Source organism: Lepus europaeus, chromosome 5, assembly GCF_033115175.1.
Source record: "Lepus europaeus isolate LE1 chromosome 5, mLepTim1.pri, whole genome shotgun sequence".
Taxonomy (NCBI): domain Eukaryota; kingdom Metazoa; phylum Chordata; class Mammalia; order Lagomorpha; family Leporidae; genus Lepus; species Lepus europaeus.
The window spans coordinates 116,697,134-116,720,392 of NC_084831.1; the positions used below are offsets into that span (position 1 = coordinate 116,697,134).

At 42.4% G+C, this 23,259-nt stretch overlaps 1 protein-coding gene across 5 annotated transcripts in view; it reads left to right on the forward strand.

The window, feature by feature from the left end:
* RPRD2 (regulation of nuclear pre-mRNA domain containing 2) overlaps positions 1 to 23,259 on the forward strand; it is a 102,253-nt gene that overhangs the window by 51,316 nt on the left and 27,678 nt on the right. For 3 of the 5 annotated variants that reach the window (XR_009865960.1, XM_062192179.1, XM_062192180.1), the window contains exons 2-5: positions 2,003 to 2,132; positions 20,816 to 20,916; positions 21,742 to 21,819; positions 23,044 to 23,096. Coding sequence is in view for 3 of the 5 variants with exons in the window: in XM_062192179.1 (XP_062048163.1) it covers positions 2,003 to 2,132; positions 20,816 to 20,916; positions 21,742 to 21,819; positions 23,044 to 23,096 (362 nt within the window). In the remaining 2 variants the exon portion in view is untranslated. The remainder of the gene's footprint in view (positions 1 to 2,002; positions 2,133 to 20,815; positions 20,917 to 21,741; positions 21,820 to 23,043; positions 23,097 to 23,259) is intronic. The other 2 variants (XR_009865961.1, XM_062192181.1) reach the window with 1 other exon arrangement.

The following is a 23,259-nucleotide window of genomic DNA, read 5'->3' on the forward strand; positions in this document are numbered from 1 at the left end:
ATGTAAGAAGAAAAAGAAGATAGCTAATAAAATATTGAAAAAAATGGCACCATGGCTCAATCCTCTGCCTGCAACACCGGCATCCCATATGGGCACTGGGTTCTAGTCCCGGTTGCTCCTCTTCCAGTCCAGCTTTCTGCTGTGGCCCCGGAAGGCAGTGGAGGATGACCCAAGTGCTTGGGCCCTGCACCCGCATGGGAGACCAGGAGAAGCACCTGGCTCCGGCTTCGGATCGGCACAGCACCAGCCGTAGCAGCCATTTGGGGAGTGAATCAACAGAAGGAAGACCTTTCTCTCTGTCTCTCTCTCTCACTGTCTTTATCTCTACCTGTCAAATAAAAAAAGAAAGAAAGAAAGAAGAGGAGAGGGGAGGGGAGGGGAGGGGGGGAGAGGAGAGGAGAGGAGAGAAGAGAGGAGAGCTTAGCAGGCCGGCGCTGTGGCTCAGCGAGTTAACTCCCTGGCCTGAAGCGCCAGCATCCCATATGGGCGCTGATTCAGGACCTGGCTGCTCCACTTCCAATCCAGCTCTCTGCTATGGCCTGGGAAAGCAGTAGAAGATGGCCCATGCACCCACATGGGAGACCCGGAAGAAGTTCCTGGCGCCTGGTTTCAGATTGGCACAGTTCTGGCTGTTGCGGCCACCTGGGGAGTGAACCAGCAGATGGAACACCTCTCTATCTCTGTCTATCTCTATCTCTCTCTACCTCTCCTTCTCTCTCTAACTCTGACTTTCAAATAAATAAATCTTACAAGATTTGAAAGGCAGGGAGAGAGCTTTGATCTGCTGCTTCACTCCCCAGTTGCCTACAACTGCCAAGGCTGTAGCAGGCCAAAGCCAGGAGTCCAGAGTTCCATCCAGGTCTCCCATGCAGGTGGCAGGGACCTAAAAATGTGAGCCATCATCTGCTGCCTCCCAAGGTGTGCATTAACAGGAAGTTTGAATCAGAAGTTAGAGGTGGGACTCAAACTCAGACACTCTGATATGGGATGTGAGCATCCCAAGTGGCTTCTTAACCACTGCACCAAACATCCACCCTGAGAAGGGAATTTTAAAGTGTGCAAGAGTGAATTTGAGAAAATACGTTGACTAATCCACATGGGCGTTAAAATTGCCCAGCATTGTAAAAATCTGGAGGTGGCTTTGCTCAAGGTTCCAGTTAATTGGTTGGTATTTGTCTTGGACCTTTGAAAAAACCTAATCTAGATCTGTTTCCTTTGTATCAAATTACTTCCTAGGATGTTCAGCCTTCCAGTAGTTCAGAGGACTTAAGTCTTCTCTAAATAGTAACTGGATTGGGCCCGGGAAGACAGTGGAGGATGGCCCAAGTGCTTGGGCCCCTGCACCTGCATGGGAGACCAGGAAGAAGCACCTGGCTCCTAGCTTCAGATCAGCGCAGCGCTGGCCAAAGCAGCCATTTGGGGAGTGAATGGAAGGAAGACCTTTCTCTCTGTTTCTTTCTCTCACTGTCTATAACTCTACCTGTCAAATAAATTAAAAAAAAACAAAGAAAAAAAAAACAAACAAAAACAGTAACTGGATTGGTTGATAAAAAGGGTCTGCATATAACAATAATAGTAAGCAATTTACCTGAGATTACATTCTGATAGATTCCAAAGCCTATACTCTTTGCACTAACCTTGCACTCTATGCAACAAGTTGAGTTTTTTTCAACTCATTTTTTTTTCCATTTTTCCAAATGTTTGAGGGGACAATATTGTTTTGCTTTAGCCTCTCCACAGTTAATAGTTTTTAAGTGCCAAATGTCTGCAAAGTGAAAGAGAAATCTGCTTGAGGAGTACTTTGAATAGAAATGTAAGAAGTAATCAAAGTTGTCAGTACACTCAGTAAGCTGATCCATTAAGTCATTTGTCTGTTTCTGCATCCATCCTTTTACATCTGTGTAATAATAGCAGTTAGTTTGAGAATACTGTATTTAGAATAAGTTGAGCTAAGTATTAATTGACTCATTTGGTTTTCTTTATTTTCTTTTGTCTTCTCTAGCTGCATATCCCCACCGTTTGAATCTCTTTTACCTTGCCAATGATGTCATACAGAACTGTAAAAGGAAAAATGCCATCATATTCCGTGAGTCGTTTGCTGATGTGCTTCCTGAAGCAGCTGCTCTGGTAAAGTGAGTAAACTCTGTTAGCTGTTTGGGATCTAAGCTTAGAAAATGTAGAATTTTAGTGTCTATTTTTACCCATTAATAGGAATTATAATAGTTGCACGTTTTAAAATCAAAGATATTTTGCTCAAAATGATTCATTGTAACTTTTCTGCTAATACGCATGTTTTTCTTTAAAACTCTTTGTTTCCTTTTCAAAAGTTGGTCTCTCCATCCTAACTTGACCATTGTGTCTCCTGACCCTAGTTTCTGGGTGTACTTCTAACTGCTGCCTCTGCTTTTGTTTTGTTTTGAACACAATTCATTTCTTCCTTCAGAGTCTTTCTGAAATCGTGCCCTTGATGAAAGCTGTGTATTTTAAAGAAAACGGGTCGGTGTTGTGGTATAGTAGGCTAGGTTGCTGCCTGCTTCACCAGCATCCCATATGGGTGCTGTTTGAGTCCCAGCTGCTGCACTTCCCATCCAGCTCCTTGCTAATGGGCCTGGGCTTTCTCAGTGGAGGACAGCCCAAGTGCTTTGGCCTCTATACCCTTGTAGGAGACTGGAAAGAAGCTCCTGGCTTCTGGCTTTGGTTTTGCTTAGCCCTGGCCATTTTGGCCATTTGAGGAGTGAACCAGAGGGTAGAAGATATCTCTCTCTCCCCCCCCCCCCCCCCCCCGTAACTCTGCCTTTCAAATAAGTAAAATAAATCTTAAATACTTCATATATTTATTTATTTATTTGAAAGGCAGAGTTACACAGAGAGAAGAGAGACAGAGAGCGAGCGAGCGTGACAGAGGTCTACCATCTGATGATTCATTCCCCAAATGGCCACAACAGCCAGGGCTGTGCCGATCCAAAGCCAGGAGGAGCTTCTTCTAGGTCTCCCACGTGGGTGCAGGGGTTGGGCCATCCTCTACTGCTTTCTCAGGCCACAGCAGAGAGCTGGATCAGAAGTGGAGCAGCCAGGTCTCAAACCGGCACCCATGTGGGATGCTGGCACTTCAGGCCAGGACGTTAACCCACTGCGCCACAGTGCTGCTCCCCCCCCCCCCCCCCCGCCAATTCCATATTGATTTACTTCATTCTTAGTGGAACTTGTTTCCATCATTTACCAGTGTATTCTTATGAAATGATCAAACAAAGAGGGCTTCCATACTCAAATAACTTTAGAGAATTACCCATACTACCTTTCTGTTTGAAGATTCAAAGTGAATATTACTATATCAATAATTTGGGGTGGGCCTTTGGCACAGCAAATAAGATACCATTGAGGTGCCCACATATTGGAATAACCTGGGTTCAAGTTCTGGCTCCACTTCCCATTCCAGCTTCCTGCTAATGAACACCCTAGGAGGCAGCAGGTAATGGCTCAAGTACTTGAGAATTCCTGCCACCCACATGGGAGACCTGGATTGAGTTCCTGGCTCCTGGATTTAGCCTGGCCCAGCCTAAGCTGTTGCAGGTATTTGGAGAATGAACTGGGGGATGAGAGATGTTTCTCCGCCTTTACATCTATGTCTCTCATTCAGTTAAGCAAATAGATTTTTTAAAATTATATTAAAATTTTGGGGGCTGGCACTGTGGTGCAGCGGGTTAACACCCTGACCTGAAGCGCTGGCATCCCATATGGACACCGGTTCAAGACCCGGCTGTTCGACTTCCAGTCCAGCTTTCTGCTGTGGCCTGAGAAAGCAGTAGAAGATGGCCCAAGTGCTTGGGCCCCTGCACCCGCATGGAAGACCCAGAAGAAGCTCCTGGCTCCTGGCTTCAGATTGGCACAGTTCCAGCTGCTGTGGCCAATCACGAGTGAATCAGTGGATGGAAGACCCCCTCCCCCACCTCTCCTTCTATGTCTGTGTTAACTCTGCTTTTCAAATAAATAAATAAATAATAAATAAGTTGAAGAGAAGCATGTTTTCTCAAAATTAAAAAAATTTATATTAAAATTTTTATGGCCGGCGCCGCGGCTCAATAGGCTAATCCTCCGCCTGCAGCGCCGGCACCCCGGGTTCTAGTCCCAGTCGGGGCGCCAGATTCTGTCCCGGTTGCCCTTCTTACAGTCCAGCTCTCTGCTATGGCCCGGGAGTGCAGTGGAGGATGGCCCAGGTCCTTGGGCCCTGCACCCACATGGGAGACCAGGAGAAGCACCTGGCTCCTGGCTTCGGATCAGCGTGGTGGGCTGGCCGCAGCACGCTGGCCGCAGCGGCCATTGGAGGGTGAACCAACGGAAAAGGAAGACCTTTCTCTCTGTCTCTCTCTCTCACTGTCCACTCTGCCTGTCCAAAAAAAAAATTTATTTCAGGGACTTTACAATGCTAATTTTTTTTTCAGATTATTTATTTGAAAGTCAGAGTTACACAGGGAGAAGGAGAGGCAGAGAGAGAAAGGTCTTCCATTCGCTGATTCACTCTCCAGTTGGCCTCAATGGCCAAAGCTGTTCTGATCCAAAGCCAGAAGCCAGGAGCTTCTTCTAGGTCTCCCTTGCAGGTACAGGGGCCCAAGGACTTGGACCATATTCCACTGCTTTCCCAGTCCATAGCAGAGAGCTGGATCAGAAGAGGAGCAACCGGGACTTGAACTGGTGCCCATATGAGATGCTGGCACTGCAGATGGCTGCTTTACCTGCTATGCCACAGCGCTGGCCCTACAATGTTAGTTTCAAAACAGCGAAACATTTACCAGGGGCTGTTGTTTTTGAATACCTACTAAATATCGTATTTGAGGGAATTCTGGTATATAAATACAAATTTTTATCTGATCTGATTTTTGCAGTTATTAACAGTGTTTTCTTTGTATCACATTGCATTTATAAGTTATTCAAAAGACTACAGTTACAGGATAAATAATGTGGAACAATCATAATAGCTAAATGTTTCCTCAGATTTTATGTGTATATAAATATAAACATTGGTCCATTTGTTATTTATTATTAGCCCATTCAGAAGTGAATGATCCTTGTTCCTTCCTTTGTATTGTTAATTTTGTCCACTTTGCTATTACAAAAGATTAAATATTGGTTTTGCTTGAAGGTACACAGAGTAGACATTTTGTCTCATAGTTAAACTGCCACGTGGCATGGCCATATCCCACATCAGAATGCCTATTTCAAGTCCTGGCTCCTCTGGTTTTGAACCAGCTTCCTGCTAATGAGCAGCATGTGAAGCAGCTGCTGATGACCCCTGCCACCCACATGAGAGACATGGATTGAGTTCTGGGCTCCTAGTTTCAGCCTGGTGCAACACTGGCTATTGTAGACTTTGGAAGAGTAAGCCAATGGATGGAAGATCTGTCTCTCTGACTTTCACATAAATTGAAAATCAATAAATATTTAGAAAAAAAATACATGATACACATTAGGGGCCAGCACTGTGTTAAGCCGCTTCCTACAGCATCAGCATCCCGTATGGGCACTAGTTCAAGTGCAGGCTGCTCCACTTCTGTTCCACCTCCCTGCTTTGCACCTAGGAAAGCAGTAGATGTCTCAGGTGCTTGGGTTCCTGCATCCATGTTTGAGACCTACAAGAAGATCCCGGCTCCTGGCTTTAGCCTGGCCCAGCCCCTGCCATTCCAGCCATTCAAGGAGTGAACCAGCAGATGCAAGATCTCTCTCTCTCTCTCTCTCTCTCTCTCTCTTTCTCTCTAACTCTAACCTTCAAATAAATAAAAAAAATTTTAAAAAGTGAATAAAATAATAGTAATGTGAATACTCATAATTGACCAAATATTATACAGATTGAGCTATCATTTAATTCTAAAACAACTTTGCACAGTGGTTACTACTGCTTTCCTCATTTTAAGGAAGAAGCAACTGTGTTTTAGAGAGGTTAGGTAACTTGTTTAAGCTCTCAAAAATACCTGGGGTTGAATAGCCACAATTCTTACCCTGAACTATCCAAACCACACCCTACCTCAAATTTGAAAAATCTAAAAGATATTAAAGAAAACTCAGATAAATAGAGAGATACATAATTTTGAAGGAAAAGTATTATTCAAAATGTTTCTTTCCCAATATGTAACCTATGAATTGCAAGTTTAGTCCAATCTCAATGTACAAGAATAAATATCTAAGACAGTTTCTTAAAGGAATAGTAAGATTAGAGTTTCTCCATCAGTTTCCACATATATCTTTTTTAAAAGATTTATGTATTTATTTATTTATTTGAAACTCAGAGTTACACAAAGTTACACAGAAGACCTCTCTCTCTCTCTCTCTCTCTCTCTCTCTGCCTGTGCCTGTCTGTACTCTGCATTTCAAATAAACAAATTTTATATTTTTAAATAGGTACATTTCTTTATTTGAAAGGCAGAGTTACACAGAGAAAGAGAAATATCTTCCATACGTTGGTTCACTCCCCCAGATGGCCACAACAGCCAGGGCTGGGCTAGGTCAAAGCCAGGAGTCAGGAATTGAATTAGTGCTCATCTGGGATGCCAGTGTCGCAGACCCACTGTGCCACAACTCCAGCCCCCATGTTACAAATTTTAAATTGCTATTTAAATAAATATTACTAAGATGTACAGTAACCAAGCTTGCAAACGTGGTGATTTTGATTAGTTTATTTGAAAGGCAGGGGGTGAGAGAACATTTTGTGGGGTTTCCCCACAAAACATTTTGTTGAGTTTTTAGTTTTCTTATTTCTAAAATGAGGAGACTGAAGCTCAGAGTAGGTAAGAAATTGCCGCAAGTAAGGGGCAGGCATTTGGCCCAGCAGTTAATATGCCTGCTTTTCATATCAGAATGGTTGAGTTCACGTCTCAGCTCCATCACTGATTCCAGCTTCCTGATAGCGTTCATCTTGGGAGGCAGTAGGTGATGGCTCCAATCCCTACCACCCATGTGGGGGACTGAGATTGAATTCTGGAATCATGGCTTCGATCTGGCCTAGCCCAACCGTGCTTTTGGAGAATAAACCAGTGAATGGGATCTCTCTCCCTCTCTCGCTCAAATAAATAAATATATAAAAAATTCTTTTAAAAAGAAAAGAAGTTGCCCAGAGTAAAATGACAGTTTAGTAAAAGAGCTGAGACCACGACCCATATTTTCCTGCCTCTTAGTCTTCTATTAATTCTGTTCTGCCAAATAGCCCTCCTAAATCTAATTTATGGATTTTGTTTTTAAAGATTTATTTATTTATTTGGAAGTCAGAGTTACACAGAGAGAGTAGGAGAGGCAGAGAGAAAGGTCTTCCATCCACTGGTTTACTCCCCAGTTGGCTGCAATGGCCGGAGCTGCACCGATCCAAAGCCAGGAGCCAGGAGCCTCCTTCGGATCTCCCATGTGGGTGCAGGGCCCAAGGACTTGGGCCATCTTGTATGCTTTCCCAGGCCACAGCAGAGAGCTGGATTGGAAGTGGAGCATCTGGGACTTGAACCGGTGCCCATATAGGATGCTGGCACTGCAGGTGACAGCTTTACCCCCTACATCACTGTGCCAGCCCCAAGGTTTTTGATCTTTTAATGTCCCCTTAGTAATCTAGTTTTTTTCTTTATTTATTATTACTATTGTTATTTGAAAGGCGGAGTTAGGGTCCGGCACTGTGGCGCAGTGGGTTAACTCCCTGACCTGAAGCGCTGGCATCCCATGCGGGCACCAGTTTGAGTCCTTGGGTCCCTGCACCCACATGGGAGGCCCAGAAGAAGCTCCTGGCTCTTGGTTTCGTATCGGCACAGCTCCAGCCATTGCGGCCAATTGGGGAGTGAACCAGAAGATGGAAGACCCCTCTCTCTCTCTGCCTTTCTTCTCTCTGTGTAACTCCGACTTTCAAATAGATATAAATCTTTTTTAAAAATAAATTAAAAAAAGAGAGAGAAGGGGCCGGCGCCGCAGCTCAATAGGCTAATCCTCCACCTTGCGGCACCGGCACACTGGGTTCTAGTCCCAGTCGGGGCACCGATTCTGTCCCAGTTGCCCCTCTTCCAGGCCAGCTCTCTGCTGTGGCCAGGGAGTGCAGTGGAGGATGGCCCAAGTGCTTGGGCCCTGCACCCTATGGGAGACCAAGAGAAGCACCTGGCTCCTGGCTTCAGCTCAGCGCGGTGCGCTGGCTGCAGTGCGTCAGCCACAACAGCCATTGGAGGGTGAACCAACAGCAAAGGAAGACATTTCTCTCTGTCTCTCTCTCTCACAGTCCACTCTGCCTGTCAAAAAAAAAAAAAAAAAAAAAGAGAGAGAGAGAGAGAAGGAGAGACTCGGAGAGATCTTGCATCCGTTGGTTCACTCACCAAATGGCTGCAATGGCTGCTGCTGGGTGGTGCTGAAGTAAGGAGCCAAAAGCTTCTTCCAGATGTTCCATGTGGGTCAAGGGGCCCAAGCACTTGGGACAACTTCCACTGCTTTCCCAGGCCATTAGCAGGGAGCTGGATCAGAAGTGGAGCAGCCGGGACTCGAACTGGTGCCCAGATGGGATGCCAGTGTCACAAGCAGAGGCTTAACCTGCTATGCCACAGCACCAGACTCCTTCATTTCTTACCAGATGTTGATTTCTATTAATGTTTCGTCTTTGTTCTATGCCTTTTAATTTTCCATTATTCTTTTTCTTTTTATTATTTGTATTATTGTAATAGCCTCTTAACTAGTTTCCCAGTTTCCCTTCTCCTTTTCCTTCATTTCAGACTATAATCAATATTTATGGGTTTTCATCTTGCCTCATAAGAGTAGAAATTAATAAAATAAAACCCAAATACACAATGAGGTACCTATAATAGTCAGATTTGTAGAGACAGCAGTAGAATGCTGGCTGTTAATATTTGGGGTGGGAAGATGGAGCTTTTTGTTTAATGTGTACAGTTTTGGGCCAGCGCTATGGCACAGTGGCTTAATGCCCTGGCCTAAAGCACCAGCATCCCATATGAGTGCCAGTTCGAGACCCGGCTGCTCCACTTCCGATCCAGCTCTCTGCTGTGGCCTGGGAAAACAGTAGAAGATGGCCCAAATCCTTGGGCCCCTGCACCCACGTGGGGGACCCGCGAGAAGCTCCTGGCTACTAGCTTCAGATCGGCACAGCTCCGGCCGTTGCGGCCATTTGGGGAGTGAACCATCGGATGGAAGACCTCTCTCTTTCTCTGCCTCTCCTCTCTATGTGTAACTCTGACTTTCAAATAAATAAATAAATCTTTTTTTTAAAAAATGGGTACAGTTTCAGTTTTGCGAGATGCAAAGAATTTTGGAGATAGGGATGGTGGTGATGGTTGCACAACAATATAAATTTACTTAATGCCATTCAACTATACACTTAAAAGGGTTAAGATAGTAAATTTGATCTTACATATATTTTACCATATTAAGGAAGTTGGGGGAAAAAACCAAACCAAACAGATATGCAATAGAAGTGTTCTACAAAGGAATCATTGGTTCTCTGAGAAAATAATAATTGAATATTAGATTGATCAAGATAAAAGACATAGGACATAAATACACAGTATTAGGAATATAAAAGGGGAGGATTATTATAGATATTCCTATCATAACAATAGGGTAATATGAGCATACTCTCAGTGAATTTGAAACTTTAGACAGAATGGTTTACATTTCTTTTTTTTTTTTTCTTTTTTCTTTTTTTGACAGAGTGGATAGTGAGAGAGAGAGAGACAGAGAGAAAGGTCTTCCTTTTTGCCGTTGGTTCACCCTCCAATGGCCGCTGCGGCCGGTGCATCTCGCTGAACTGAAGCCAGGAGCCAGGTGCTTCTCCTGGTCTCCCATGTGGGTGCAGGGCCTCCTCTGCACTCCCGGGCCACAGCAGAGAGCTGGCCTGGAAGAGGGGCAACTGGGATAGAATCCGGCGCCCTGACCGGGACTAGAACCCAGTGTGCCGGTGCTGCAAGGCGGAGGATTAGCCTGTTAAGCCACGGCGCCGGCCTACATTTCTTTAAAAAAATATATAGAAGTAACTGAAATGACTTCCCAGAAAATTGAGGACCTTCGACTTCTATACCATTGAATGAATTCAGTCGAGTCAAATAAATGTGTTTCCATTAGAACATTCCTGGGACAGGCACTTGGTGCAGCAGTTATTAAGTCACTGCTTGAGGTACCCAGATATCTCCCATGCCAGAGGGCCTAGTTCAGGACCCAGCTCCTCCACTATGTATCCAACTTCCTGCTGAAAACTGGTAGAAAGTAAAAGAAAGCCTAGAAACAGACAATATACACTTGTCTGTGTGTGTGTGTGTGTGTATATATATATATTTATTTATTTATCTATCTATTTGAAGGCAGAGTTACAGAGAAGCAGAGAGGGAGACAGAGACAGAGTCTTCCATTCGTTGGCCATAAAGGCTGAGCTGTGCCAATCCAAAGCCAGGAGCCTGGCGTTTCCTCCAGGTCTCCCACATGGGTACAGGGACCCAAGGACTTGGGCCATTCACCACTGCTTTCCCAGTCCAATAGCAGAGAGCTGGATCAGAAGTAGAGCAGCCAGGAGTCAAACCGGCACCTATATGGGATGCCAGCACTTCAGGTGGCAGCCTTACCCTCCATGCCACAGTGCCAGCCCCAACGGACCAGTGTAAGAAAAGTCTGCATGGATTTCAAAATTCTTTTTTGCGTCAAAATTTATCTTTTTTTTAATATTTCTTTTAATTTTTTTAAATTTATTTTTTTTGACAGGCAGAGTGGACAGTGAGAGAAGGACAGAGAGAAAGGTCTTCTTTTGCCGTTGGTTCACCCTCCAATGGCCGCCACTGCCGGCACGCTGCGGCCAGCGCACCGCGCTGATCTGAAGCCAGGAGCCAGGTGCTTCTCCTGGTCTCCCATGGGGTGTAGGGCCCAAGCACTTGGCCCATCCTCCACTGCATTCCCGGGCCAGCAGAGAGCTGGCCTGGAATAGGGGCAACCAGGACAGAATCCGGCGCCCTGACTGGGACAAGAATCTGGTGTGCTGGCACCGCAAGGTGGAGGATTAGCCTGTTGAGCCATGGCGCTGGCCTATATATATATATATTTTTAAGTAGGATTCATTTATTTGAAAGAATGATTGAGAAAGAAGAGGGGAGAGAGATATCTTCCATCTACTCTTCATTCCCCAGATGCCTGCAACAACCAAGACTAGGGTCTTCCATATAAGACTAGGGTCTTCCATATGGGTCACAAGGGTCCAAAATACTTGGGCCATCTTGTGCTGCCTACCCTGGGCTAATGAGCAGGAGGTTATATCAGAAACATGTAGTAGCCAAGGTTTGAACCACACACTCTTCAATTTGGGATGCAGGCTAACCCACTGCAACATAGTGCCTGCCCCAGTAAATTTATCTTTTGATTCTATCTTTCCATGTACTTGGTTTTTTTTTAAAAGATTTATTTTTATTTATTTGAAAGGCAGAGTTACAGAAAGAAGTAGAGAGAGAGAGAGAGGTCTTTCCTCTGCTGGTTCATTCCCCAAATGGCTGCCATGACTAAGGCTGAGCCAGGCTGAAGCCGGGAGCCAGGAGCTTCTTCCTGGTTTCTCATGTGGGTTCAGGGGCCCAAGTACTTCACTGCTTTCCCAGGCCATTAGTAAGGAACTGGATCAGAAATAGAGCAGCCGGGACTCAAACCAGCACCCATGTGATATGCCAGCGCTGCAGTTTAGGGCTTTAACCTACTGCACCACACTGTCAGCCCGTCCAGAACTTTTAAAGTATTGTCATTTATTTGTGTACTTGATAGTACTACAAGTGTTAGAAAAATAATACTTTCATAAGTAATGCTGGTACAATTGACTCTATATAGAAAAAAATGAACTTAGATTCCACCTATGGACAAAAATTAATTCTGTTAATTAAGTACCTAAATATGAAATAACTAAGTTTTTTTTAAAGATTTATTTATTTTTATTTGAAAGGCAGAATTACAGAAATAGGGAGATCTTCCATATGCTGGTTCACTCCCCAAATGGCCACAATGGTCAGTGTTGGACCAGGCCAAAACCAGGCACCAGGAGCTTCTGGGTGTTCCAGTGTGGGTGCAGGGGCCCAAGGACTTGAGCCATCTTCTGCCGCTTTCCCAGACCACAACAGAGAGCTGAATTGGAAAAGGAGCAGCCAGATCTTGAACTGGCGCTCATATGGGATGCTGGCGCCACAGGCAGAGGATGAACCTACTGTGCCACAATGCCTGCCCCATGTACATGTCTTATACAACTTTTTTGTCATGCTTATTTTATAATTTCAAAATGTTGCCACTGAAGAGATTGAAATGGTATGCCAGAAAATACTTATTTGGACTAAACATGATTTTTCAAATTATAAAACTGAATAAATTAATTGAAAAAAACTTTCTGAAAGTTGAATTCATAGCCTAGAACAGTTGTACACTAAATGATAAAGTGATATCATATCCCCAGTTAGAGAATTAGAACCATTAGGGTTCTTTTTTTTTTTTTTTTTTTTATAAGATTGTATTTATTTGAGAGGTAGAGTTACAGACAGTGAGAGGGAGAGACAGAAAGGTCTTCCTTCCATTGGTCACCCTCCAAATGACCGAAACGGCTGGATTTGCGTGTATCCAAAGCCAGGAACCAGGTGCTTCTTCCTGGTCTTCCACGTGGGTGCAGGGGCTCAAGAACTTGGGCCATCTTCTACTGCTTTCCCAGGCCATAACAGAGAGCTGGATTGGAAGGGGAGCAGCTGGGACTAGAACTGGCACCTATATGGGATGCCAGTGCCGCAAGCAAAGGATTAACCTATTGCACCACGGCGCTGGCCCCAACCATTAGGGTTCTGCTCTCTCTGTCCCTCTACCTTCCTAATAGATTTGATATCCTCAAGAAATTCTCTCTGCCTTCCCTTCCCAATCTAGATTAAAGAATTTTTCCTTTTTGCTACCGTTATACCATGTATCTTGCATTATGTCACCTAACACACAGCACCGTAATTAGCTCATATGATTTTTAAAATTTATTTATTTTCATTGTGCTTATAAAGGCAGAGTGATAGATACAAATAGCAAGAAATCTTCCATCTACTGGTTCACATCAGTTGGGGCTGGACCAGGCCAAAACCGGGAGCCTGGAACACAATCTGATACTCCCACATGGGTAACAGAGACCTAACTACTTGAGCCATCACCTGCTGCCTCCCAGTGTATATATATTAGCAGGAAGTTGGAATTGGAAGTTGAGCCAGGACCCAAACTGTCAATCCAATGGAATGTGGGTACCCCAAGTAGCATCTTTACTGTTATGCCATATGCCAGCCCAAAATGATTTTTGTCATTATTCTCTTTCATCACTTTTTGTCAGACTTTGAGCTAATGCCCTGCACAATGCCTGCTTTGCACTTGATAGATAATTAGTAATGTTTGTAAAATGGGTAAGGGGTAGGTAGAAATACCGTAAGTGTTTCTTCTGTACAGGCTTAAGTGTTCCTGGGTAGGTACATGACTTCAGTTTAAAGGAAACAGGATTGAGATTTGGCCTGCCAATTAAGATGCCACTTAGAACTTCTCCATCCCATGTTACGATGCGTTGGTCCCAATTCCAGCTTCCTGCTGATGTGTACGCTGAGAGGCAGCTGTTGGTGACTAAGATTCAGAAATGTCTGAGAATCCAGTTTTTCTTCTAGGTTGTTTTTGATAGAGAAATACACAGTATATTAACATTATCTATATTGGCTTTACTATGCTATTGAACACCAGAACTTTTTTTTTTTTTTTTTTTTTTTAAGATTTATTTATTTACACAGTTACACAGAGAGAAGGAGAGGCAGAGAAAGAGAGAGAGTGGAGCAGCTGGGACTTGAACCGATGCCCATATGGGATGCCGGCACTGCAGACGGTGGCTTTACCCATTATGCCACAGCGCTGGCCCCCAGAACTTCTTATTCCTATCTGGTTATAACCTGGTACCTATCAGTCAGTCTTTCTCTATAACTTACTTTCTCACTTCCCTTCCCAGCCCCTGGTAACCATCATCATATTTTTAACTTCTATGAAATCATCTTTTAAAAAAAAAAAAAAGATTATTTATTTGAAAGGCAGAGTTACACAGAGAGAGAAGGAGAGGCAGAGAGAGAGGTCTTCCATCCACTGGTTCACACCACCTTGAGCTGACCGATTATTTCAATTCCATTCAGACATTTAACACATTTAACCTGTTAAATACAGCCAGTTAGTCTGATGACATCCCTGTAATGATGTGTTGATACACATCCCTTAGTGATGACCAAGATTGTGCTATTGTATATATTTTAACTGTGACAACTGGGTATTTCCTCTTGTACTGTTCATCAGTGTTAGGCTTTGAAATAACTTGCTAAGACCTCGCTGTTTTAAATTGGGATGGCAGGGACGACTTCCAAAGGAAACATCTATTGAATGTTCTGACATTTCTGCAAGGTCAATTTTTTTTTCTTTTTATTTACAAATCAACAAAAGTTTGTAACTAAATGCTTTATGTTACGTGTGGTAATTGTAAATTTAGTAGAAGCTGAGACTGATCAGCAGTGGCTAAAATAGAGGACTAGATTCCAAGGTGAGTGAACTGCTCTTCTGCATTTGGGTTGGGTTGGGTTTAGTTTTGGAAGAAATCTTTTGCAAGGTGATTGAACCGTAGGAATTTGAGAGCTCTGTGTTTCTGTAAATAAGGAATAAGTCTAAAAATTTTCTAGCTAGCAGAAATTACCTGGTAAAAATCATTTTATAAATGAGAAAACCTACTCTCAAATGACTTCTTACTAAAGCCAGGACTAAAATCTCTGGTTTCTCCATGCAGTACTGTTTTTACTATATCATACCCAACTCTTATTTTTAATTTTGTTAGTGAATTTATATTAGACTGGTGAATCACTTCTAAACTCATAAAATCACAAGTTTCCCTGTAAGACAAAGTGAGATTTTCACCACTCGCTGTGAATATCACAGAATTTATTTTTAAGAAATATGAATGAGGCCGGCGCCGTGGCTTAACAGGCTAATCCTCCGCCTGCAGCGCCGGCACCCCGGGTTCTAGTCCCGGTTGGGGCGCCAGATTCTATCCCAGTTGCCCCTCTTCCAGGCCAGCTCTCTGCTATGGCCCGGGAAGGCAGTGGAGGATGGCCCAAGTCCTTGGGCCCTGCACCCGCATGGGAGACCAGGAGAAGCACCTGGCTCCTGGCTTCGGATCAGCTCGATGCGCCGGCCGCAGCGGCCATTGGAGGGTGAACCAACGGTAAAAAGGAAGACCTTTCTCTCTGTCTCTCTCTCTCACTATCCACTCTGCCTGTCAAAATAAAAATAAATAAATTTAAAAAAAAATATGAATGAGTTAAGCAAATCTACATTAACACTTACAGAATTTAAAGAGTATTATAGTTTAGGCCGGCGCCGTGGCTTAACAGGCTAATCCTCCGCCTTGCAGCGCCGGCACACCGGGTTCTAGTCCCGGTCAGGACGCCAGATTCTATCCTGGTTGCCCCTCTTCCAGGCCAGCTCACTGCTATGGCCCGGGAAGGCAGTGGAGGATGGCCCAAGTCCTTGGGCTCTGCACCCACATGGGAGACCAGGAAAAGCACCTGGCTCCTGGCTTCGGATCAGCGCGATGCGCCGGCCACAGCGGCCCTTGGAGGGTGAACCAACGGCAAAAAGGAAGACCTTTCTCTCTGTCTCTCTCTCTTTCACCATCCACTCTGCCTGTCAAGAAAAAAAAAAAAGTATTATAGTTTAAGCCATCCAAATTATACCAGTTTTGTCTTACTTGAAACAACTGAGTTTGCGTTTGCAGCATTGATTTGTTACTGATTTCTGTCCATACTGTCACTCAGGCTTTTTTCCTCCCATGGTATTAGGATGAATTTTTCTGTAAAAGTTACCCATATGAATAGTAACTGATGACTAACAAAGGAAAGAAGCTGCAATGAAGGTGCATAAACTGAGCCAAAGATCTCTTCCTTGTTACATATTTTTAAAGACTTAGCATTTATTTGAAAGGCAGAGTTAAATAGACAGGAGGAGAGGAGAGAGAGATTTGCCATCTGCTGGCCCACTCCTCAAATGGCCACAATAGCCTGGGCTGGGCCAGGCTGAAGCCAGGAGCCCAGAACACCATCCGAGTCTCTGCATGGGTGTCAGGGGCCCAGGTACTCCTACCTTCCCAGGCACATTAGAAGGGAGCTGGATTGGACGTGGAGCAGCCAGACTTTGAACTAACACCCATATTGGATGCTGGCATTACAGCCATGCCCTAATTCACTGTGCCACAACCCTGGCCTCTCTTCCTTGATATTTTTAACTAGTATAATAGCATAAACTAAAGTTCAAAACTTTCAAGCATCTGTAGTTACACAAGAAGAGAGGTAGCAGTTGTTATTTTTTCCAGCATGTTTTCTTGAGATTTTTTGGCGACTGACTACTGGGACTTAAAATGAATAGTTTGGTTTGAAAATGATAAAATGCAAGTGTTTATTCAGCTAATATTTAGTGACCACCTTGTAGTAATAGCACAGAAACAACAATAAATAGTTAACAGTTTCTGCCTTGAAAAATGTCTGCAGTCTAGTTGAAAAAACAGACATTACACACAACTATAACTTGACTTTTGGCAGAATGACCAGCCAACTAGGAACATGACATACTGGAAAGACAGAGCTGATGTTGACAAGTATCAGTAGCATCAGATGATCTGGACATGTAAGCCTAGGATTTAAGGTGCTCTTGTGTGATTAGCTCCGCCTGGTTTTCTGGGTAGACTTTGGAAGAGCACATTTCCTGTTCAGGCTACAGGGGTCCCAGATTAAGAACAAATGCACATGTACTCACAGTCAGAGAAACCCAAACACACAAGGAAACAAGCCACTGTAAGTGAAAAATTAGCAGATTTAGATACACACACACATACACACTATGGGCTTCAGATACTGGGTTATCAGGCAATTTTTTTTTTTTTTTAAGATTTATTCATTTATTTGAAAGGCAGTTACTGAGAGGCAGAGGCAAAGAGAGAGAGAGGTCTTCCATTTGCTGGTTCACTCCCCAAATGGCCACAACGGTTGGAGCTGTACTGATTCAAAGCCAGGAGCTAGGAGCTTCTTCCTGGTCTCCATGTGAGTGCAGGGACCCAAGGACTTGGGCCATCTTCTGCTGCTTTCCCAGGCATATTAGCAGGGAGCTGGATCAGAAATGGAGAAGCCAGGACTCGAAGGATGCCCATATGGCATGCTGGCACTGCAGGCAGTAGTTTTACCCCTACCAGGGGTTTTACCTCTATCAGCAGTTGGCTTCTATCAGGCAATTTATAAAACAACTATAGGGCGGTTGTTTGGTCTAGTGGTTAAGACTCTGGATTGCCCACATCTCCATAAGTGATTCCTGAAGTGTCAAGTTTGAGTTGTTGGCCCCGCTTCCAGTCCAGCTTCCTGCTAATGAGCACCCTGGCAGGCAGCAATGATGCCACCCATGTGTGAGACCTCAATTGAGTTCCTCACTTTTGACTTTTGCAGGCATTTGGGGAGTGAACCAGTGGATGAAAGATCTCTGCCTGCCTATCTCTGTCTCTCTGCCTTTCAATTAACTGACAAAAATAAGTAAATAAAAATTTTAAAACAAAACAAGCAAAAACCTTAAAAAAAACACACACAAGTGTTGGAGAAGATGCAAAGAAAGTAAAACTCTTCTATTTTTCTAGAAGGAATATAAAATGATGTGGTTGCTCTTGAAAATAGTTTGGTGGTTCTTCAAAAATTAATCATAGAAATACCATATAATCCAGCAATATATTCCCAAAAGAACTAAAAACAGGGACTCAATATTTGTATGCTCATGTTCCTAGCACTGTTCTCGATAGCGTAAATGGAGAAGTAACCCAAATATCTTATCAGCGGATAAATGGATCAACAAAACGTGGTGTTGCATATAATGGAATATTATTCAACATAAAAAGGGAAGGAAATTTTGACACATGTTGCAGCATGAATGAAGCTTGCTGATGTTATACTAAGTGAAATAAGCTAGTCACAAAAGACAGGTATTATGTGATTGCATTTGTTTAAAGTGCCTTTAATAATCAAATTCAGAGACAAAGTAAAATGGTGGTTGCTGTGGGACTGGGAGAATGGTGTTGTGTAATGGGTATAGAATTTGAGTTTTGCAGGGCTGGCACTATGGTGCAGCAGGTTACACAGATGCCTGTGGCACCGGCATCCCATATGGGCGCTGGTTCAAGTCCCGGATGCTCCTCTTCAATCCAACTCCCTGCTAAATGTGCCTGGTAAAAGCAGCAGAAGATGGCCCACGTGCTTGGAGAAACCTGGATGAAGCTCTTGGCTCCTGGCTTCGGCCTGGCCCAGCCCGAGCCATTATGGCCTTTGGGGAGTGAACCAGCAGATGGAAGATCTCTGTCTCTTCCTCTTTCTCTGTAACTTGACTTTCAAATAAAATAAATAAATCTTTCTTAAAGAAGAAAAAGAATTTGATTTTGCAAGATAAAAAGTTTTGTTATGTAACAGGTTGTAAATACCAAACAATACTGAACTGTATACTTTAAAATGGTTAAGATGGTGAATTTTATGTATATTATACCACAGGGCTTTTTTTTTTTTTTTTTTTTTTTTTTTTTTTTTTTTAATCAGAATGAACTTCTGATTCATGGATGGACCTTGAAAACATTGTGCTCAACTAAGCCATGCACAAATATTGCATGATTACACTTACATAAAATATATAAAATAGGAAAATCCATGGAGAAAGAAAAAAGATTAGAGATTATCATGAGCTGGAGGAAGAGGTAATAGGGAGTTATTAAGTGGATAACAGAGTATCTGAGTGTCTCTGAGCCCCTAATTCCCATGCTGAAGCCTTGCCCTAGTAGCAGTAAGCAGGTAGTGACTTTGGAGAGTGATTTGGCCACAAGGGCTCCATTTTTCTACTTACTACTTGTTGAATTCTGTGTTTAGTGGAAGGTTAAGCTTGTGACTATAAAGAAAATTGAAATTTTGTCATGGTAAAAATTATAAGAAAAATTAAGGAGGAGTGGGTAGGAAATACCATTATGCTCTTGAAGCTATATATTTAAAATATATTAAGTTGCCTTTTTACAGATAAGAAGTTTTTAATGATTAAAATGGCAAATGTTACATGTATTTAACCAGAGTTAAAAAAAATTAATAATAATTGTAGCAGACAGATCACATCCAAAAAGACTACAGTTTGACAACAGATTTCTCAGCGGCATTGGTGGGAGCCATTTGGCAGTTACCAAACAAATCTTTATTCTAGATTTGCATGCAAACCAAAACTACTTTCAAGAACCAAGCAGGGACCTGCGTTGTGTGTGGCACAGGGGGTTAAGCAGCTGCCTGCAGCGCCATCATCCTGTGTGGGGCTCTTTCCAATCCAGCTCCCTGCTAATATGCCTGGCAAGGCAGCAAAGGATGGTCCAGGAGCTTGGGCCCTTCCTTTCACAGATGAGACCCAGAAGAGGCTCTTGGCTCCTGGCTTCGGATCAGCCCAGCTCCAGCCATTGCAGCCATTTGGAGAGTGAACCAGTAGATGGAAGATCTCTCTCTAAGAACAGTCTTAGCGGGAGATTTTTAGATCTTTGTGAATAAAACTGTACTCGGAAATAATACAAATTTTTAAATGCTAATAAGATATTATGTAGTCATTAACAGTCATGTTTATGGGGCAGGCATTTAGCCTTGCAGCTAAGATGCTGGTTAATATACCTGGATCCCACATCGAAGTACAAGGGTTCATGGCCCAGCTCTGCTTCCTGATTCCAGTTGCCTGCTGATGCAGATCCTGGGAGGCAGTGGTGAAAGTTCAAGTAATTAGGTTCCTGCCAGCCATGTGGGAGATTGCATTACTGACCTTTGGCTGTGCCCCAGCCTTTGATGTCATTTGGGGAGTGAACCAGCAAATGAATGCTTTCCTCTTGTCTTCCGAATAAATGAGATTTTTTAATTAAAAGAAAAATGTTTGCTGGGAATTGATTCAGAACTTTGGGAAATGCTTGTTTTGTCAAGTGAAAATAATAGAGTACAGTTGTGTGTGTTTATAAATACTTTCAAATACAATACATTCATTGGGGGAAAAAGATAAAAGATAATATTGCTGAAATTGTTACTCTGTAAATTTCCATTTGGTGAAAGTGAGTAGTTTTTCTTTAGGGTTTTCCTTAATTTTTTTAGTGTTCTATAATAGATGTATGGGCTTTTCGGGTTTTTAGTTTTTTTTTTTTTTTTTTTTTTTTTTTTTTTTTTTTTTTGTAATGAGGGGAAACATCTCAGCATAAAAAGTAAAAGAAATGAGGAACCAATGCTGTGCCAGCATCCCATATTGGGTGCCTTCAAGACCCGGCTGCTCCACTTCTGATCCAGCTGTCTGCTGTGGCCTGGGAAAGCAGTAGAAGATGGCCCTAGTCCTTGGGCCTCTGCACCCACATGGGAGACCCTGAAGAAGCTCCTGGCCCCTGACTGTGGATCAGCCCAGCTCCTGCTGTTGCGGCCATTTGGGGAGTGAACCAGTGGAGATGGAAGACCTGTCTCTCTCTCTCTGCCTTTGCCTCTCTGTAATTAAATAATAATAAAATAAATAATTTTTAAAAAGTAAAAGAAATGAAATAGTCTATTACGGTTAAATCTCCAGAAAATTGTGTTTAAAACCTCCAGAAGCGCAATCTTCTCTTTCTTATATATTATACTGTTCTTAGGAGAAAATAAAACAATCTTTGTAAATATATGATGTTATATAATTCACAGGCTGTCATGTTTAGTTTGAGGGAAAAGTCGGTGTTTTTACAGTTTTTATTTTTCCTTCTCTTCAGGGATCCATCTGTTTCTAAGTCTATAGAACGAATCTTTAAAATCTGGGAAGATAGAAATGTATACCCAGAAGAAATGATTGTGGCATTGAGAGAAGCTTTGAGTAAGTATCTTTTCTCTCTAAAAGAAAATTTGAGTCACTTTTTATAATTATATATACTTTATAGATATGATGATGTTGTATAACAGTACAAAATAAAGTTTTGCATTTGGCTCTATTTGTTTAAATGCTTATGAAAATTTAGATCTGTTTGCATTAAAATTTAAGTAGGTTCAGGTTTTGGAGTGGGAGGTTGGATTTTCTTTTTATTGACTAGAAAAGTGAAGCATATTAAGTGACAGTAGCCATCCAATCATTTTTCTGTATTTGCTCAATTGATTATTTCACACGTTTTTTGTCAGTGTTTAACAAATACCACCCTGTCCTCTTACTGCAGGAGAATTTTTGGACAGGATTTTCAGTAGCTTTGTTTCCATGGCATTTGGTAGTAAGGATATAGTAAGTCTTCAGATTCTCTTAACTTAAATTTGTAGTAAGTTGTGTACCTGGTTTTTAAAAATTACTTCTTTTGTAACAGATAATATGTAAGTCAGTAAACTAGAAGTTGGTGATAGTTTGCTACCGTGTCCCTCATTTGCTTTAAAAATAGCATCTTCTAAGAAGCTGTTAAATTCTTCTTGGAGTTTGATAACTGGTACGTTTAAACCTCCTGCCCTGTTATTTTCAGAATTGGTAGTTTCATTGATTACAGAAATTACTGTTATTTGACGGCTTCTTAGATTTGATGGGTGTATTGAAAGAAAAAGAAAGAAAGAAACAACACACAGTCTTGGATTGCCTTTTTTGATGCTACAACTTTGGCACTGAAGTGGACAGACAGAGCAGCTTCCCATAATGCCAGATTGCAAAAACTGAAATGTTTTCCAGGTACAACTTTCAAAACTCAGAAGCAGCTGAAAGAAAATCTGAACAAACAACCGAATAAGCAGTGGAAGAAATCACAAAGTAAGGAACAAAATCTCAACTAATATAAAATTACCTCCTCTTTTTGGAGCAGAAGAAAATGTAGACCATTTGACATCGCACCTGGCATAAAACGTGGGCAAGCCTGTGTTTTTCAGGCCTGGGAGGCTCCCAGTGATTTACACTAAGCCAGCCATCGTGAAGTTACTTCTTTAAAAACCACTTTAAACAAAGGAAATGCAGACAAAGGGTTTAATTGAGTGAAGATTCAAGAGTAGTTGGGGGATTGAAAGAAGAAAAAAAAAAACTTGATAGTGCCCAGGCTAATTCTCAGATTCAAAGATACATGAAGTTAGAGGCAGCTGACATTAAACAACAGAGCTGAAGAAGAGAATAGGCATTAAGAAGCATTTCTGTGGGAGCCATGAGATCCTTCAGATTGGGGGTACGCTCTGCCAGATTATACGTGGGCCTCAAATCCTGGCCAGAAGCTCATTCTCTAACTGGAGCTCCTATAATGTTTTACCAGTTTACCCAGCATGAGATCAAGGGAGTGGAATACTGCATGTGATAGGCTGCTGTGGGCAAACTGAGGAATACTGAGAGAGACTTGAAGGTGTGGAGAGACCAAGGTAAAAGACAGTAAGAATTGGGAGGTGAAACAAGATTCTTAGGATGGTTTTGCTCCAGCAAGCGTATGATATTCATCATGATTAAGGGAGTCCTGTGACATCCTTTTGGTCGTAAATTGCATGCATAAGATCACCAAGAGTCGTCCTTTGAGCCAAAGTTCAACCACAGTGGTGATGTGCTTAGAACTTTCTTATGTTTGCCATGAATTGAGTCAGCAGCAAAAGGAATCCACAGCTCAATACGTAGGAAATAGAGTTGATATTTGTAAGTAATTTTCTTCTGCCAGTGCTCAGGATTAAGTGGATGTCCTGTTCCTGAACACTCTTAATTTGAGGTGTTGCAATCTTCTTTTACTCAGTCAGACTAGGAAAAGAAGGTACTTTATGCTTCAAGGGTCTGTTGGAGGTAAGTAGGTTAGGCCTAATTAAAATAGTGTATTTTGACATCAAACATGCTTGAGAGTGTTTAGATTTCATAGTCCATCATTTAATACAGGATTTATATTATGATTTAAATGTGCATGTTTGCCATATATTCAGAGTATACCCTTAACTAAAAAGCTAAAATTTTTCTTTAATTTTAGTCAACTCCTTGTGTTTATATTCTTAACAGCCTTTTGTTTAATTCCAACAGCATCCACAAATCCAAAAGCCGCTCTCAAGTCTAAGATAGTTGCTGAATTTCGAGTAAGTTGCAGAATATATTGTTTTGTGTTACAGTTTCCCACATGGTCCAGTAAGATTTCTTTTTGTCACTTACGTTTTAAAGAATTCCAAATTGGGATTAGATTACTTGAAGTTTTATCTGTTCCCCCAAAAATAACCTTCTCCCAGAATATCTGTTACCAGC